Source organism: Mirounga leonina, unplaced genomic scaffold, assembly GCF_011800145.1.
Source record: "Mirounga leonina isolate KUSES-001 unplaced genomic scaffold, KU_Mleo_1.0 Mir_366, whole genome shotgun sequence".
In the NCBI taxonomy this organism is placed as follows: Eukaryota; Metazoa; Chordata; class Mammalia; order Carnivora; family Phocidae; genus Mirounga; species Mirounga leonina.
In genome coordinates, this window is record NW_023270709.1 from 27,266,481 (window position 1) to 27,280,397 (window position 13,917).

The window sequence follows — 13,917 nt, forward strand, 5'->3', positions numbered from 1 at the left end:
GTGGCCCTGCGCGAGATCCGGCGCTACCAGAAGTCCACCGAGCTGCTGATCCGCAAGCTGCCGTTCCAGCGGCTGGTGCGCGAGATCGCGCAGGACTTCAAGACCGACCTGCGCTTCCAGAGCTCGGCCGTCATGGCCCTGCAGGAGGCGTGCGAGGCCTACCTGGTGGGGCTCTTCGAGGACACCAACCTGTGCGCCATCCACGCCAAGCGCGTCACCATCATGCCCAAGGACATCCGGTCCCCTACCGGCCCATGGAGAGCTTCACTGCAGGATAGTCTTCCCCCATCCAAAGGCTGCCAAGAGTCGCATCCAGTTTTCCTAACAATACATAGGCTTTGAGGCACTGCCCTCCACCACCCTCGATGTTGCCAAATGGATAAACTACTGGGATTCCATGGGTAGCTATGACACCATTCTGGAGCCCGAGAAAAGTTTCTCACATTTGGGATGAGCCTGAAGTCAAGGCTGTTGCCTCAGCGTAGTGTGTCACACCTTAACATATAAGGGATGTTTCCCATAACTAGTGCTATTGAAGTGTAAAGTGTTGCTAATCCCAAAGGCTGTTCTGCGTTACAGACTTAAAGGTGCAAGTGGAGTGAGGAAAACACTATATAAGTAGAGGATTCTGGTGTGCTTTGACAAAGGGCTGCTTAGGAATGGAGTGTGTAGTGGGCTCCTGACGAGCCTTGGTCTCCTCCCAGCGGGCAGGGTTAGGTATGGAGGAAGGTCGATTGATGTGCATCACACCTAACTTTTGTTGCTTTTGTAAGGAAATAAGGAAAACCCCTGCCAACGGTTTTTATTCCCCAGGGCACAGAATCTTGCCTCCTACTCTCTGTTCACTGATGATGTCATCTCAAAAAGGGGGGAAAAAACATTCTTAGCGGTTTTTTCTTGAATGTCATGGACACCTTTGCCTGGTGACATTTATGGAAATCATTCTCAGAATAATATTTGAAGTGCATAAAATGCAAAAATTGCAACAAAAAAAAAATCCCATTAGTTATCAACGTATTTTTAAGAATAAAGTTGCTAGGACTGACATGTGCCTAAACAGTGAACACATTACATAATACAATCTTGGTGAGCTTAAGTGCTATCAATAATTAGACAAGTAAAATAATGGTTCAAGATACTTTGGCAATTGTTATGAGAAATGAGATTATCTGTGATTTCCATTGGGTGACAAACTCACAGGTACTAAGGTTGTGGCCTAAATTCATTATAAAGGGAAATGCTAAAGATCAGTCAAAAGTAAATTATATTTTTCCCCATCCCAACTCATGGGGTTTCTCCTCACTACCACCCCCCGCCCAACCATGCACTGACGATTTTTATCCTTGGAGGTATTTTGGCGTATATGGACTCCAGGTTAAAAACCCTTATTCTAAAATTTGGTTGACCTACCCATGACTTTTCAACCTAATTATAATTTTTCCCTGAAAGCACCCCTTCCTATATGGGATTTCTTTAACACTTAAAGTCTATTAATATGTCATATTAATATTCATACCCTTTTTCCTATTTCTTGTACTTAACTACTTTTTTTAAGGTAAAATACTACTTTTTAAGGTAAAAACTACTTCTAATCCTGGTATACATATGACTTCTTGGAATAAAAATAAATGCTGACAACAGGATCCAACAATGATAGGTACTCAGATGCACCCCACCCCACCCCCCAGTAGAATATTTGACTTTTTGATGGGCTTTATAGAAGCTGTGTGACCCAAATAATTTTACTCATTATTTAATTGTTCTGTCCTTAAATATGTCTTCCCATGATAGGGAAAGAAAAATGACTTTTCCTCTACTCTTCTGAGTGTTTGGCTGAGATCCCTGTAATAAAAGACAGCTGTCCCAAGAGAAAAACACACACAGCACAGTTTATTAACATTGTTAAACAACAAAAATTCAACTGAGTAAATTTAAAAGGTCAAATTGGCTTTATTCAATGATTCCTGGATCAGGCAGCATTCCATCCAGCAATAGAAAGGAGTTCCGCTGAGCTATAGAAAAGGCTTTTAAAGGTGGAAAGGTGGCAGAAAAAGGAAATTACTAGCAAAAAATGCATTGTTTCAGGCAAGGTCGTCCTCCTAAAGGGATTGGACGGGCCACTGGGTGGATTATCTCACTAGCAGTCTAGGTTAATTGCACTTGGTGAAAGGTTACATTCCTGGGGGTGGGCGTGGGAATCTGGGAGTGGGACTATGATGAGATTAGGTGTTAAATCTTATTTTGCTGATGTCGGGTTTATACAACTGACTCCATCTGGGGCCTGCTGTCTCCTTTCTAACATGTGTACCTCATGTACACATGGAAGCTACACTGGGCACAACGAGGAACCCCCAAGGTGCCTTAGAAATACCGCTTAAATACTGTCTTCAGCTTGTCAGGGAGCAAGAATTCCTGTCCCCTTCAAGGGTCCTTCTGGCCTGACTAAGAATCCAATTGACATGAGAAAGATTAACAAGAGAAAAATCTAATTTAATAGCATTTGTACAGGGAATCCACACAGACCTGGAAATTCCAAAGACAGGCAGAAGAAGGCATCTATCTCATTCTGAACTAAGGAAAAGGGGTCTGGGGTTTCGAAGAGAAGGGATGACCTGCATGGGGCAGTAAGAAGAGCAGGTGTTTTGTAATTAGATGTTTGCCCTGCCGAACAGATGGGTCACTCAGATAACTTTTATCTCTGTTCATAATCCTCTTCTGGGAAAGACCCCAAATTAGACTCTTTTATGCAGTTAAGGGAGGGACAAAAGTTTCTCTCAAGACCACACGGTCTTTATTGTCTTCAGCTCAGAATAATCTCGGCAAAGTGGCACATCTTTGGGGCATCCTGCCCTCGGCCCCTATAAACCGAAGACAAAAGTTGCAGGGAAGTCAGTTATGGGAAGGTTACCAGGAAAACAAGAATAAAGTTTGTTAGGCAGATTTTAAGTTGGCACCTTCTCCACTGATAAGGGTTTAAAGCTGTTTACTGGTTTTGCTGGGTGAACTGGGAGACCCTGGGCCCTGAGGTCTGGACCCAACCCATATTAAAGATATCGCAGAAGGCTCTTGGTCTCCTCACGAGAAAGAATTCAAGGGCAGACACAGCACAGTGTATGAGGGGTACAAGCAGGAAAGTTTATTCAAGCAAAAGTACACTCTCAAGAGAGCATGGTGAGCTCAAGAGAGAGAACTGTGCGTCCTGCGGGCTGGGTTTCTATCTTTTATTGACAGTTGTTAACTAGGGGACAGAATATTTATTACTTGGGGCTGGAAGCAGGGTTTTGAGCTTTTTCTTCCTCACTTGCTCAGGGCTTTCCTGTCGTGGCGCCTCCATCTGGGGCCTGTCTGGTGGGATCCAGCCTCTCGTGGACGCTGCCAGGACAGGCCTCTGACCTTCCCCACAGCCGGCCACAGCCTCCTCCTTGCTGGCCTCCGGGCATCCCGTTAGAGCCTAAACTAACTGCCTACTCTGACACTGGGATTAACCTTTGTCCTTCCAGGTAGAGAGGGAAGGAGGGACAGCTTTGTAAATCTACTTCCTGCTTTTAGGGAAATAAGCAGGAAGACAAAGGGCGTTTCTTCTATCTGCTTCATCTCAAATGCCTTCAGCTCAAAATCAACCTTATGCCAGAATGGAACATTTTGGGGTGGCCTATTCTGCTACTTCTCAATACTTAATGCTAATATTTTGTGAGTAATAGTACAGTATTGGGTCTGTATTAATAAAAAATCTGAAATGTGCATTATATTTCTAAATGATACACAGAATATTTCTAAACAAAAAGTTTAAAGCAAATGAAAGCTCTCTCTTTACTTTTAAGGCTTTTGGTTTTTTCATTTTAAATCTAATGTTCTGTGTTAATATAATTGAGCACTTTTTCTTTTATTTGTAGATATTTATATATCCATTAGTTTGGATAATCTACTCATTTCAAGTTCCATAGGCTTGATGAGGACTTTTTATAATAGTGCAGAGAGACAGTAAGAAAACCATGTGGTTGTGGTGGGAAGATTGAGGGGGAAGGGGATGGAGGAAAGAGGGAAGGACGATGATCAATCCTTCCTTTAGCCTGATGACCTGCCCTTGCCTTGGCTGGATTCTGCTCCTTTCCCTTTATGTCCCATAATGATGAAGTTTTAGAATATATATGAGGTTTGGTGGGGTGGAGTCCGGAGCCGACGACCAAGAGAGAGTTCTTGAGCGTCTCTGGTGCAAAAAGGTGGTTGTATTAGACCCCGGGGACAGGACCCGTGGGCAGAAAGAGCTGCTCCGATTTGTGAGGTGTGGCTGACTTTATACTTGGGAGCTGGGGAGGCGAGAGTCCAGGACTGTTGTGTGCTAAAGACTCTCGGGGTCCTGGAGGCCTGGTCATCGTCAGGCCAAGGCTGTTTTCCCCTCTAAGGAGGCACGAACAGGAAGACAGATGGGGGTTTCCCGGAGGAATGTTACATTCCTCCTCACACGTCCTTGTCAATGGGCTTCAGGTTTAGAAGAAATTCCATTTTATTTGCATTTCCTTCCGCCTCAGCCTCCCTTAATTTTAGGGAGGGGAGGGTGATGTTAGGGCTTCAGGAACCGAGGTATGGGTCTCTGGAAGTTAGCCTATTGATGAGAAAGCTTCCTTGTAAATCACTAGGACATTGGTAAACTGAGGGAGACTCCTGTCCTGCAGGACTGTGATCTTATCAGTTAACCGTTCGTTTTTCCTTTAGGGCAGCCGGGAGTGCCTGAGGAACGTCACACATACCACATGGGGGGGGGTGTAGGGGGTCAGCGGCTGCTTTGTCCTCAGCGAGCCTTCTGCTCCCTCATCACTAATCAATGTATTTGTGGGCTGCAACCCAAATCAAAGGGAAATAGGAGGCCTGGATTTCTCTCATGTGGAATAACATCTGAAAGCAGACGGAATACACAGGGAAAACCTCTATCGTTGGAACGGAACTCATGCGTGAGTTCACGTCTTGGGGAGTCACAGACGGCAAGGGCACCAGGGGGCTCCCGTCGGTTAAGCGCCTGGCTCCGGATTTCGGCTCAGGTCATCATCTCCTGTCGTGGGATCCTGGGATCCTGGGATCGAGCCCCGCCCTGGGCTGGGCGCTCAGCACGGAGTCGCTTGTCCCTCTTCTCTCCCAAATAAGAAAGAACTGCACCAGGTGAGTGCACAAAGGAAAGTTTATCTGCTGCAAATAAGGTCAGGCGGATAACTTCCAAAGCCATGACTCCCCAGGCAAGGGGGGATGGGTTGCTTTTATTTAGGCTTAGGGTGAATATTGAGGAAGATGGGCCTCCTCTTTGAATGTAGAGGTGGCGTGAGATTGAACATGTGCTGGAAACAAGCCTAGACACACACGAGCCCTGTACCCCTCCGTGGGCGGATTTCAGGATGATAAGGATGTACAAGTGACTGTCAGTCACTGCGTGGGTCACTCCGTGGCCCACCTGTGGAGTCGGGGTAAGTTCAGGCGGGTCTGGGCGGTCGTTAATGCTTGAGGGTGGTTCCCCACTTCCCATCACGGGATACTCCGCCCCTCGGCTCTGTTGCCCCAGCTAAGAGAGCAGCTGGTCTCCCGCTGTCAAATAAATAAAATCTTAAAAAAAAAATTTGTTTTTGGTTAAGATGAACCTCTCCGGGTTTCCGAAGGGCTATTTGATCAAATGGCACGAAGACATATGTTCACGGTGACTGCAGCATTTAGTACCAAATTTCATCAAATCTAAAACACCCAAGTAGGCAAGCAAAATAGACCATATGAGCCAACAATCTGTTAAAAAACAAAATTCTGGGCGCCTGGGTGGCTCAGTCGGTTAAGCGTCTGCCTTCGGCTCAGGTCCTGGGATCGAGCCCCACATCGGGCTCCCTGCTCCGCGGGAAGCCTGCTTCTCCCTCTCCCACTCCCCCTGCTTGTGTTCCCTCTCTCGCTGTGTATCTCTCTGTCAAATAAATAAATAAAATATTTTAAAAAATAATAAAAAAATAAAAAACAAAATTCAACCAAGTAAATTTGAAGATCTAATTGACTTCATTAAATGATTCACGAATTGGGCAGCATCTGAGGAAGTATATAAAATGGAATGTTTTATAAGAAGGGTGAGGCAAGAAAGTATAAACAAAAGAAAAAGGATTGCTTCAGGCCAGATCACCTGTTAGGGGAAAGGCCAGGGGGTCTGATTATGCAGATTACCTCATGTTCCTTTTGTGGGGGAAGGAGGTCCCTGAGACAGATTACCTCTTTGGTGCTTACCGGAAAATTTCTGACTGGTCAAAATTTACATTTCTGGGGAAGGTTGAAACTGCAATTCGATTAGGTATTAAGCCCTCGTTTGCTGACCTGGGGCCTTAACCTAAGTGAAGCCCTTTTGGGCCTGCGGTTTTCTTTCTAACAAAAGAAACACACAAAAAAGAAATGCTAACTATACTTGTAACATGCCATTAATTTTACATTACACACATTTTAGACTCAACATTATGGTAGCACCAATTTGGAAACATGAGTTTCAATGAAGAAGGTAATAAATTATAAAATTCTCCGTGAAAGGGAAAAATATCACCTATTTAAGAGGAGTCATTCGTTGACAACTGTACCAGGACATACCCAACTAGACATCGCACATGCAAAGTGAACAAGACCATTTCCTTGCCTTCAGAGCATTTATATTCCAGCAAGAAACAAAACAAACAAAAAAATATTAACTTTTAGGTTGTGATCAGTGCTATCAGGTTCACGGGCTGTGGAGAGACAGGTGCAGCTGTGGGTCTTCCCTTTTGGGTGACGATACTCATTTCCTGCGCCGCTTGTCACAATTTACCACCAACTGGATGGCTTAGGTAACAGAAATGTATTCTTACCCAGTTCTGCAGGCCAGAAGCTCAAGATGAAGGAGTTACCAGGGTTGGTTCCTTCTAGAGGCTTTGAGGGGGAAATTCCATGCCTCGCGCCCGGCTCCTGGTGGTAGGTAGGAATCCTTGGCGTTCCCTGGCTTGTGGCGGCTTATCGCCAACGTCTGCCTTGAGCTTCACAGAGCCTTCTTCCCTGCATGTCTCTGTGCCCTCCCCTCCCCTTCTAAGGACACCAGTCATTAGATTTAAGGCCCACACTAAATCTCAAGATCTTTAATAATTACATCTGCAAAAACCTTATTTCTAAATAAAGTGACATTCTGAGGAAACCAGGTAGACATAAACTGGGGGTGAAAGAGGACATGATTCAAGCCAATACAAGGATCCTGGAAAAATTCTGACTAGATGGTATTTAAGCAGAGATTTGAATCATACCTGGTGGTAAATTATGCTGTTCTTTTGGGGAAAGTATTCTTTTTTTGTTTGTGTTTGTGTTTCAAGTTTTTATTTAAGTTCCAGTTAACATAGAGTATAATATTAGATTAGTATCAGGAGGAGAATTTAGTGTTTCATCACTTACCTACAACACACAGTGCTTATCATCACAAGTGCCCTCCTTAATACCCATCACCCATTTAGGCCATCCCCCCTGCCTACCTCCAGACACCCTGTTTGTTCCTTACAGTTAAGAGTCTGTTTTATGGTTTACCTCTCTCCTTTCTTCCCCTGTATGTTCGTCTGTTTTGTTTCTTAAATTCCACATATGAGTGAAACCATATGGTAATTGTCTTTCTCTGATTGAGTTATTTTGCTTAGCATAAAACCCTCTAGTTCCAATTTCATTCTTTTTGATGGCTGAGTAATATTCCACTGTATATATACGCCAACTTCTTTATCCAGCCACCAGTCGATGGACATTTGGGTGCTCTCCATCGTTTGGCTATTGTTGATAATGCTGCTGTAAACATCGGGGTACATGTACCCCTTTGAATCTGTATTTTTGTATCCTTCAGGTAAATTCCCAGGAGTGCAATTGCTGGGTCGTAGGGTAGCTCTATTTTCAACTTTTTGAGGAGCCTCCATACTGTTTTCCAGAGTGGCTGCACCAGCTTGCATTCCCACCCACAGTGGAGGAGGGTTCCCTTTTCTCCGCATCCCCGCCAACACCTGTTGTTTCCTGTGTCACTGGTTATAGCCATTCTGACAGGTGTGCTGGGAGAAGTCTTCTAAGAAGTTAATGCAAATACCCGAAGCCATCACATACATGAAGTGTTTCAGCAGGATCACAAAGCATAAGGAAGGTAAAGATCAAGTCTACAATCAAGAATGTGTAAGAAAGATCAAGAGCAGAGGGAACGAGGGTAGAAAGTGAGTTCACAGACACAGGCAGAGGTCAGACCGTGCCAAGCTGAGTTTTGCAGATCCTTCGAAATGACCATTCTAAGTTTTGAACGTGGGAACGGCATAAACCCCAACTTACATAACTTTGGAAGTTCATTAAGACAAGTATGTGGTGAACACAAAGTTCAGAATTAGCCTAAACTGTGGAAGTCTGAGAGACAGTGGCGGCTTGGCCTAAAGGCAGCCGTAGGTACAGGATGTACTTTACAAGCGTGACTAAGAAAGCTTGCTGCCGGCTGTGAGGTGTCCTGTGTTGCGGAGGAAAAAAGAAGTTTCCCTCTACCTGTTTCAGTTCTTGGCTGAGATTCCAATAATAAAAGACAGATTATTAAGAGAAAAACAACCAAATTTTTATCAACATGTATACCTCCTGTAGACACAGGAGATAGGAAAAATGAATAAACCCCCCAAGATGGCCAAGCTACCCCCTCATATACCATCTTCAGCTAAAGATAAAAGAAAGGGGTATGTTTTGGGGTGGGGGGAGAGGAGGGGCAACAGTTATGAGACAATACCAGGAAAAGCGAGATAAACAAGGGTAAGTTTTGATATACACATTAAAGTAGGTGTCTTCTCCATTAAAATTCTCCTGTAATTTAGAGTCTTCCTTCCTGGTACTTAGAAATGGCAATTTCCTTTATAAATGTAAATGTCTCTTACTAAAAAGTAACTTCTATTTTCAGACATACTCCTGTATATGCCATTTCTCAAAAATAATCAGTTCAAAATGATCCTTATGACAAAGAGGCATAGTTTGGGTGGCATATTCAGCTACCCTTAACTGTGAAAGATATATGGAAAATACCTTGATTCAACAGTTTATTTTGATCTATTAAAGTCAGTTAGTATTGGGAAACAGCCCAAATAGCTTTGTATTTTTATAAAATAATATACTGTAGGTTTATAGAAAAATAAATACCTTTGGCTACCAATTTCAGAAACTATAAAGAGCCTGACCAACTTTTCAGCTATCCATCCATTGCTACCTTTTATCATGACTAGTGGCTATGCAAATATCCATGAAATCAGATAAAGAGGGAGGCTACTGGTTGATGGAAATTTTACTGATTTTTAAAGTAGAGAAGGTAGGGTCTGTAAAATGTATTCCAATGAACTAATGTTGGGGAGATAATAAGGAAGAAAAAAAAACAATGTTATTCTTCAATAAGCATAAAGCCAGAATATTATGCTCATCACTGGCAATCTTCTAAAGAAATGGCAAAGACAGAAAGAAATCTCACTTTTTTAGACCTAAGTGGATACAACCCTTTACATTAGGTAGGATTTGCAATGTGGACTCAGATACCAGCTGAAGTAAAATTTCCCTTTCAAGACACTGGCAGATAGAGTGCTGTTGTTCTTGATGATTACACTTCAAAATAAAGGACTCAAAGATCCTTGAGGAAAGTTCCTAAGTTAAGAGGTTGGCCAAAGACTTATTTAGCGGTCAAAAGGATTTACCTACATTTGGGAAGGACAGAGAAAGAAATTCTGAAAGAGAAAAAGGAAAATAGAGGGACCTTCAGGGAGAAGTAAGTCTCTTATTTTCTATTTGTATTTGCCCTTAAACTAACCTATGCTATCCCCCCCTCTATAAAATATACTGAATTCGCCTCCCACTGTCTGAATGTTTTGTTTCTTCAAGTGTTTAGCAAGTTTTCTTCTATTGCAACATAAATGCAGAAAAAATTCTCAATATTTCAATGACATTTAAAAATTATTTTTATATATTTTATGAAATTTAAATGGAATACTTTGGAAATACTGTAATGTAACATTGCTAAAAAAGTAACTCACTGAAATAAAGGATAGCAAGAAAATAATTGGATAACAAGGGGATTACAAGCTAATGCTGAAAAGAGTGATGAAATTTTCTCAGAATTTAAGCAATAGTATAATTGTCTATATATACATATTTTAACTAAGTATGTATTAAGTATATTCTTTTAATAAAGATTTTCTTAGAAAGACCAAATTCTTTTCCCTGCATTTGAATTTTATACTTGTTCATTAATGACAAATTAATTACTCTTGTAATCAATGGAAGTTTAAAAAATGTCTTTAATTATATTTTATCTAGAAAAAAAGCATGACTGAGATACACTTAAAGACCTAGGTTGATGGAGAGATTCAGTACTTTTCAAGTTAGGAAGACACAATATTTCAAAGCTAACAAATTTACCATAATAAATGTATAGCCAAATACTAAGATATTTTTCAATGTTACAAATAATTATAATACTTCACCAGTACAAATAGACTCATCTGCATAACAGTGAAAATTCAAGAAATAATTTTAAGTGAACTATTCAATATATGAACAATTAATTTCCTCAAATCAGTGGAGAAAATATATAATATGTTATACTGATTAGCCAACCCGTTACCATTTTTAAAAGTTAATTCTCTATACAAGAAACCAAGTCTGGATTATTATAGCTAAATTTTTTTTTAATTGGTTCTACTCATTCTGAGTAAGGTATAATAGGAACTGCTGTGAAAGATACATGGGAAATACTTTGATTCAAAAGTTTATTTTGATCTATTAAAGTCAGTTAGTATTGGAAAACACTGTTTAAAATGAAAACTGGTACCCCTTTGGTGGTGGAAGAGAATTTAGCCATATACCTGGAAGATCTTAAAATTCTCTATTTTATGAGCACATCTTGTTCTACTTCTAGGAAGTTAGTGTTTGGAACATATCCCCCCCTCCCCCCGTATAACAAGGAGAAAGCCTTTACAAAATGGTATAGTCTATGCAAATACTGTTAGAAAAAGAAAATGCATGCATATATGTGCAGATAAAAACAGCACATTTTATTCTCTGTGCTTTTTTAAATGTATCCCCTACAGTGTTAAAGTTGCGTTGTTTCACGAGGATGGGATGGGAAACACGAAAGAAAAGGAGAAAAAATAGCCTTAGGTCTTGAGGCTAGAAAGCGCTCGGACAAAAGGGAGCCCCCGCAGCGGCCGGTTCCTCTCCAGAGCCCCTCCTCCAACCCAGAGGGACGTCCCGCCACAGCTCTGCCGGTTTTCACTCCGGTCCGCACAGGTTACCTATAAAAAGGAGCGGCGCGCGCGGGCTGCACTTTTCCGCTTTCCCCGGCTTCCCGGAGATGTCGGGCCGCGGCAAGGGCGGGAAGGGCCTGGGCAAGGGCGGCGCCAAGCGCCACCGCAAGGTGCTGCGCGACAACATCCAGGGCATCACCAAGCCCGCCATCCGGCGGCTGGCCCGGCGCGGCGGCGTCAAGCGCATCTCCGGCCTCATCTACGAGGAGACCCGCGGGGTGCTCAAGGTGTTCCTGGAGAACGTGATCCGGGACGCCGTCACCTACACGGAGCACGCCAAGCGCAAGACGGTCACGGCCATGGACGTGGTCTACGCGCTCAAGCGCCAGGGCCGCACCCTCTACGGCTTCGGGGGCTGAAGACCAGTGGTCTGGATTCCTGTCACTTACTAAAAAGGCCCTTTTTAGGGCCCCCACGTTTTCCCTGAAAGAGCTTTAGTGCTGGTCTACGAACAGCTCCGCGTAGAGCCGTTGCGGCAGTTTTTGGCTCCGCTTTCGAGGTGGGTTCTGCGCGGGGCGCCGACGGGGAGGGAATGGTGCCGAGTGACCCGGGCGGGGCCTCTGCTGACCAACCGCTTTTCGCCGCGGGGTGGGGACCGCATGGGATCTGGAGGCCTTAGATCTGAGGGACCAGGCCTAACACTAAGCTGGGTTCCTTCGAATATGTTCCTTAATGCCGGGGCGAGGGGTATAAACAAAAGGAACAGGAACCACTCACCAGGATCCTGGAAAGAGGAGTGGCAGAGAGCTCTAGTTAATTTTCTCTACAGCGTGGAACACATAGATAAAATGCATTCGTTTCTCTGCTGCAATGTAAATTGCCGTATTTCCCCCATTACAAATAGCAGTGCTATGGGCATTGTCCACAGACGTATGCTTTCTCTGGTTGCAGATCTAGGAGTGGAATTGCTTGATAGTGGGGTCTGCATATTCAACATGAAAGGAGCAACTTGCTTTCCAAGGTTGTATTTTCATTTTACACCCCCACATTCCACAAGTACTCTGAGAGTTCCTCTTCAACATTTCACTAATGGCAGACTAAAATTTTTTGCTGGTCAGCATTTGCTGAACGAAATCTCATGTATTTAAATTGCATTTCTCTGATTATAAAAAAGTTGCTTAGTTTCTTACAAGCTTTTTGGCTACTTGGAGTCACGTCATAATGTTGGGTTTATATTTTTAGTAGTTTTTGCAAATGCTGCCTGTTCATAGTGTAATTATTTCCCCTCTCCTTTAATTCCCCCAAAGAACTGCAGGCATAAGTAGACAAAAAAATTTAGGCTGCTGATCTCATTATTTGGCTTGGAGAGTCAGTCTTTTAGACTGATCTTCCTATTCTCTTAATAAGCAATGATTGATTAACCGAAAGCCTAAAATTTGCAAGGCATTATAAGACAAAGGTAGAGTGAAAGAGAAGAAACCATGCCTATAATAGTTTATTCAAATTTGTGCTAAATGCTTTCCTTGGGTTCTCTCATGTAATAATCTTCTGAGATAGGTTTTATTATTCTCATTTTAAATTGGCAAAAGGTACTGAAGGCCAAATCAAATAACCAAATCACAAATGTTATATTCTATAACCAAACTTGTAATATTTTTAACCACTCTCTGGGTAGCTGGAGCCATCACAATGAGTGGGTTGCAGTCCTGGTCCTTCCTAGGGTGGAGAACTGAGGGAAGTGTCAGGACAAGTACAAGATGTGCCTCTGACCATCCCAATCTGACCAATTATTCCAATCTCTTCTACAGTAGGTCTGATTGTGGGCCCGAGAAAGTCACTTTTATTCTCTCATTCTATTCAGATTTCAGTCTCTGGAGAGCACAGAATTTAGCAGCTGAAATCACAAAGTTCAGAACAATCTTGTGCAAACAGTTGCACAGACTTCAATTTGCTCAAGCCTACTTATGTGCCCTTGTTTTTCCCTATTATACCACCTAGCACTTACTATCTCTCTAGTCCTATGTATGACAAAGTAGTAACTTATCTTTTTTGTGAGCCATAGTATTCCATTTCCTTACTCGGGAGGTTTGTCTTTGCCTTGCAGACTCCCCCCACCCCCCCTTTGTCTGGCTGGAGAGGCCAACTTTTTAAAGCTAGAGACCATTGCTCTGCCAATGTAGTGCCCCTTCCTCCATGCGGAACCGCCCAGGACATGGGATAACCGCTGAGCGAAAAGGCTGACTTTGGGAGATCACTGGGGGCCAAATTTACTAATGTATAAACAGCCACAGGACCCAGGCTGTTAGGATTTAAACAGGAAGCCACTCTTGGACACAACCAAAGGATCCACTTTCGCGCCAAAGGCAGGAATCATTTTGTGCTCACACAACACACACTTGTGTTAACATCCGCTAAGGGCCCTGCTTACTGCACACATACGGCAGACACCGCAGTGCGTCGGGTTCCTTCTGGCCACAGCACGCGTTACTCGGTGCGATGTCCGCATAACCGCCCCAGGGTAACTGCCTGAACCGATCGCGCATTTGCAGCTCTATTACCGACAACTTAGTGGCTCTGAAAAGAGCCTTTGGGTTAAGTTTAAACACGCTTACTTTTCAAGTTCACTTGGCGCTGGTGTACTTGGTGACGGCCTTGGTGCCCTCGGACA

The 13,917-nt window shown here is 43.2% G+C and overlaps 3 protein-coding genes across 3 annotated transcripts in view; all 3 read left to right on the forward strand.

Moving 5' to 3' along the window:
• On the forward strand, window positions 1-852 carry LOC118027236 (histone H3.3-like; the record flags this gene model as incomplete). The annotated part of the gene is made up of 1 exon (XM_035030454.1): window positions 1-852. A coding segment is annotated over one exon (342 nt), but the record flags the coding sequence as incomplete, so codon positions are not given.
• LOC117997523 (histone H2B type 1-C/E/F/G/I) overlaps window positions 1-13,917 on the forward strand; it is an 881,166-nt gene that overhangs the window by 354,658 nt on the left and 512,591 nt on the right. The window lies entirely within an intron of this gene.
• Window positions 11,357-12,070, forward strand: LOC117997526 (histone H4). The gene has a single exon (XM_034985895.1). It carries the CDS (start codon window positions 11,357-11,359, stop codon window positions 11,666-11,668), a length of 312 nt encoding a protein of 103 aa, XP_034841786.1. The 3' UTR covers window positions 11,669-12,070.

What these genes read in the sequence shown, in the direction of transcription:
- LOC117997526 (XM_034985895.1), top strand. Translation starts at nt 11,357, where the DNA reads ATGTCGGGCCGCGGCAAGGGCGGGAAGGGCCTGGGCAAGGGCGGCGCC.